Here is a 4,168-nt window from a genome sequence, read left to right as displayed (position 1 = left end):
GGAATTTTGTACCATGAGAAGCTAATGTTTGAGTTGTATACTTGAATGAGACTTTGTTGTGTGAGAAAAATTGTAAAGTTGTAATATTTGAGTTTAGTGAATTATCTTGTGAATGTATAATATGAAGTTCGTTAATACTTCAGTTGAATAACATTAATTTATGTGTATGATTCTTTCTTGTTCTTCCTCTTATTTACCTTCTACCGTCTATATTTACAAGTTTCTCTATTGTCGTTCTTTATTTGTACGGTAGACACTCTGTAATGAATTTGACTGAGCTAAATTCCTTACTATACATGCACAATGAACTACTTAATTTAGATTCATCATCCTACATTCAACTGATAAATTTAGACAAAAGTAACCTACGGCCAATACAAGTCTTGAATTAAAATATATAAGTCAAGTGAAACATTAAACTGTAAGAATTATCACATTACTTCAACCAATTCAAGAAAAGTATATATATATATATGTATATATATATATGTATATCTCTGTCTCTATATGTATATGTATAAAGGTTTTCCTGGGAGATATAATGAGCTATACTGATATAGACCAACATTAACTTGTGAAGACCATCGAGTAAATAGAATACTGCACTTACATAGTTACCTGACACAAATATATACTAAAACATCTCTACCTAGCCTCTAGTAGGGTTACAGTTAATTCATTAGTGGAAGTCTTCATCTCATTGCTAGTTGAACATTCGCCAGCAATCTTCGTCCTATCAATAAGGAAACCAGGTTCCTTAGGTGTTGGCAAAGTATTTTCACTGCTCAACATAAAAATCACTGATGCCATGTTTGGCCTATCCTCTGGATATAGTTGCACACATAAAAGACCAACATGTATGCAACGTAGTACTTCAGAGACAGTAAAGGTGTCTCCCAAAGCAGCATCAACTAATTTCATTGGAGAGCTTTCTTTCCACAATCTCCAAGCCTGCAACATAAAAAATGAAGTAAAAATTCTAAAGTTCATAAAAGGTAAATAAAGCAAAGTTATGCTTCTTCTTGTCTTACATGTCCTAATAGATTAAGCCCGTGATCTGGAAAGAAAATTCCTCTGTTTTTCTTCCCACTTATTATCTCAAGTAATAGTACCCCAAAGCTGTATACATCAGATTTGACAGAGAACAACCCATCAATTGCGTATTCTGGTGCCATGTATCCACTTCATGAAATTGAAGAATGGATTAGTTTTGTCTATACAAAAATCAAGAAAATTCATGCACATCTTACAACTTCAATTCATAGGTACTTACTAAGTTCCAACCACCATTTTCGTATTCTCTTCTGTTTGATCTGCACTAAACATTCGGGCGACACCAAAATCTGAAATTTTTGGATTTAACTCGCTATCTAGTAGAATATTGCTTGCTTTCATGTCTCTATGAATTATTCTCAACCTAGAATCTTGATGAAGATAAAGAAGTCCTCGGGCAATTCCAAATATTATGTTAAATCGCTTAGACCAGTCTAAGAGTCCACTTTTGGAAGAATCTGCTGAGATTCATAGTTGAGTTAGTCCAAACAAGAAACAAATGAAGTACTTGAGTATAAATGAAATTTTTGTTTTCTGAGTGACATACCAAAAAGAAAGGAATCCAGGCTTTTATTAGGCATGTATTCATAGACCAGCACTTTTTCCCCTCCTTGAGTGGAGCAACCGAGAACCTTAACAAGATTTCGGTGCTGAAGTTTGGCACACAGTATAACTTCGTTCTTGAATTCTTTCACTCCTTGTCCAGTACTATTACAGAGCTTCTTGGCAGCAATCTCTTGTCCATCTTCTAGTGTACCCTAGAATCTTAAATAAAATTAGCTGAATAGTTGAAATAATATGAAGTGAAGGGATATGTATGAACTCTTTATCTATGACATGTTATTAACAAGTTGAATATTTGATTACTTACCCAATACACAGGTCCAAAACCACCTTGGCCAAGCCTCTTGTCACTTGAGAAGTTATTTGTTGCACGAACTATAGTAGAAAAATCAAAGGAAGAAAGCTCAAAGTCTTCTTCACATCCTTCATCTTTGTTTTCTTCTGAGGTTTTCTCTGTTTCTTCCCAAGTAAATTAATCAGCTTAACATCATGCAAGTTCACCATATATTTGAATGTTCTAATTATCCAAAAGTTCATCATGTAAATATATGAATGACACAATTTAACACCAGATGTGTCATTTCAGTGAAAGAAAGCATAGCTAGTTAAAGTACTTGTAGTAACAAAGTGTAATGGAGGTCAGGTTAAGAAAGTTTACCTCTAAGCTTTCTTTTCCGCCAGTAAACATAGGAGAAAATGAAAACAATAACAAAAGCAAGGAGAGTCACAGGAATCACCACTGCTACAATTTTCTTATCCCATCCTTTGTCAGAAAAATGAAACAAGTATCACATACTCAAACAATACACAAAGATGAAGCAAACTAAATTTAAGAAAGGATAAAAATCCACACCATTTTCTGAAGCAACCATTCGAATAAATAGGTCTTGCCCGGGAACTGAAGCCACCCTTAAATCAAGCAAAGCTCCATGCCAAATGATACAGCCTTTACCATCTCCCCTGACGTCTAAATTTGCATATGCAGTGCAAGAACAATTTAGCAAGCATTTTTCCTTGCAATCCTCAAGTGTCAAATTTTGATCAACCCAAGAACTTGTAGTATCTGGCATTTTCAACCCACTGAATTTTTTAAAGCCATCTTTACTTTTTACTCCACAACTCCACGCTTCACTAAGAACACATCCTTGGATCCAATCCAATGCCTCATAATTTTGAACTGATTTTGGCTTGAACCCGGTTAAACACTGGCACGGTGGTGATTCATTCGCAAGACAGTTCCCATAGGGACCACAAAGATTGTAGGTGTCACAAATGTCTCTTGGAACTGATGAATAGAGCTTCCAGGTTTGGTTCTCTACATTCAAATTATAGCGTTGGCGAGAATAAACAGATTGGTTCAAAACAACTCTTGTAATCAAGGACTTATTCCCGATGTTGTATGTGTAATACACTTCATCAACAGAGGAATATAACTCTAAGTTAAAAAGGGGTGTGGTTTTGCCATTGAATCTAACACCATTCCAAGGGCCACTCCTATAATACTCACTAGTACCTTTCCACATAACCAATTCAGTAGTGTTACCTAGCACCATACCCCAAATGAAGTCGCCTGGAGAAGGGTCATCCCAGTTCTTCCATGCTGTTAAACGCCGGTTAAGACCCGTCTTGAGGTTCCATCCGATCTTCATTCCTGGCAGAAAAGTATCACAAGGGTAGTCAAAGCTTTGCCACAAGTATATCTGTGGGTTCGAATCCTTCTCATCTCTTAGTACCAAGTTCCCTGAGTCTAACAGCTGAACAATTGGACTCTGTGCTTTCGTTTCTTCAGTTGAGTTTGCTGACCAAACAAGAGTATTGTTACTGCTGAGGATAACCAATTTTCCATCTGTGTTTATGCTGAACTTGCTGGAACTATCCTTAACTGGGTTTTCACGGTTGGCAACCCAAACGACGGTTCTAACTGGGATACTTCTGTACCATATTCCAAGGTACCGATTTGTGGTAGTCTGAGTACTATTTTTTGGACTAAAGAAACCCATTTCAAAAGTTCCATCTTTAGACACCAAGGTGCTGCCATCAAGAAGGGGCTGTGACACATTAATGGTGTCAGTTGCAGAGGAAATTATAGGCAACAAATTGAGTAGATAAGAGAAAAGAAAGAGAAAAGTGAAAGAGGTCATTGCTTTGTTACACATTGTTTGTGGCCTAGATACTTTATGTCAACCATTGAAACAGAATAGTAAACAGTGTTTGAAGTGAACTTCTGAAAAGAGAAAAGGAAAAGAAGAAAAAGATCAAGTTTGTGATTTAGCACAGTGTGATAGCTGGTTGGTAAGATTTGTAATCTGGGTGCTGAAACCTGCGTGGTGTGAAAGGTTTGACATTATGTCTTCCTTGGTTTGACCGTCTCTATAAACAAAATGATAATGATACACATTTGGAAAAGCTTTTCTTGAACTCAAATAGTAAATAAGATACCTTTGACACCAAGTTATAATAATATTATAATATTTAAATTAAAAATAAAATAAATATAAAATAATAATTTATTGATACGTGGAGTGTATGTGTTTTGCTTGTGGTATCACGT

The 4,168-nt window shown here is 35.7% G+C and overlaps 1 protein-coding gene across 3 annotated transcripts; it reads right to left on the bottom strand.

Moving 5' to 3' along the window:
• Positions 1–407: 407 nt before the first annotated feature.
• Positions 408–3,914, bottom strand: LOC137829818 (G-type lectin S-receptor-like serine/threonine-protein kinase At4g27290). Of its 3 annotated transcripts, none has more exons than XM_068636757.1 (7): positions 2,471–3,914; positions 2,276–2,380; positions 1,925–2,076; positions 1,601–1,811; positions 1,274–1,514; positions 1,032–1,182; positions 408–951 (listed from the first exon to the last, which is right to left on the bottom strand). In XM_068636757.1, exons 1-7 carry the CDS (start codon positions 3,771–3,773, stop codon positions 646–648), a joined length of 2,469 nt encoding a protein of 822 aa, XP_068492858.1. In that variant the 5' UTR covers positions 3,774–3,914; the 3' UTR covers positions 408–645. The 3 variants fall into 3 exon arrangements, with proteins under 3 accessions (XP_068492858.1, XP_068492868.1, XP_068492877.1); XM_068636767.1 differs by having other exon boundaries at positions 1,274–1,511; XM_068636776.1 differs by having other exon boundaries at positions 1,274–1,511; positions 1,925–2,070.
• Between the last annotated feature and the right edge of the window lie 254 nt (positions 3,915–4,168).

Source organism: Phaseolus vulgaris, chromosome 11 (assembly GCF_000499845.2).
Source record: "Phaseolus vulgaris cultivar G19833 chromosome 11, P. vulgaris v2.0, whole genome shotgun sequence".
NCBI lineage: Eukaryota > Viridiplantae > Streptophyta > Magnoliopsida > Fabales > Fabaceae > Phaseolus > Phaseolus vulgaris.
This window is presented reverse-complemented; position numbering and strand designations above follow the sequence as displayed.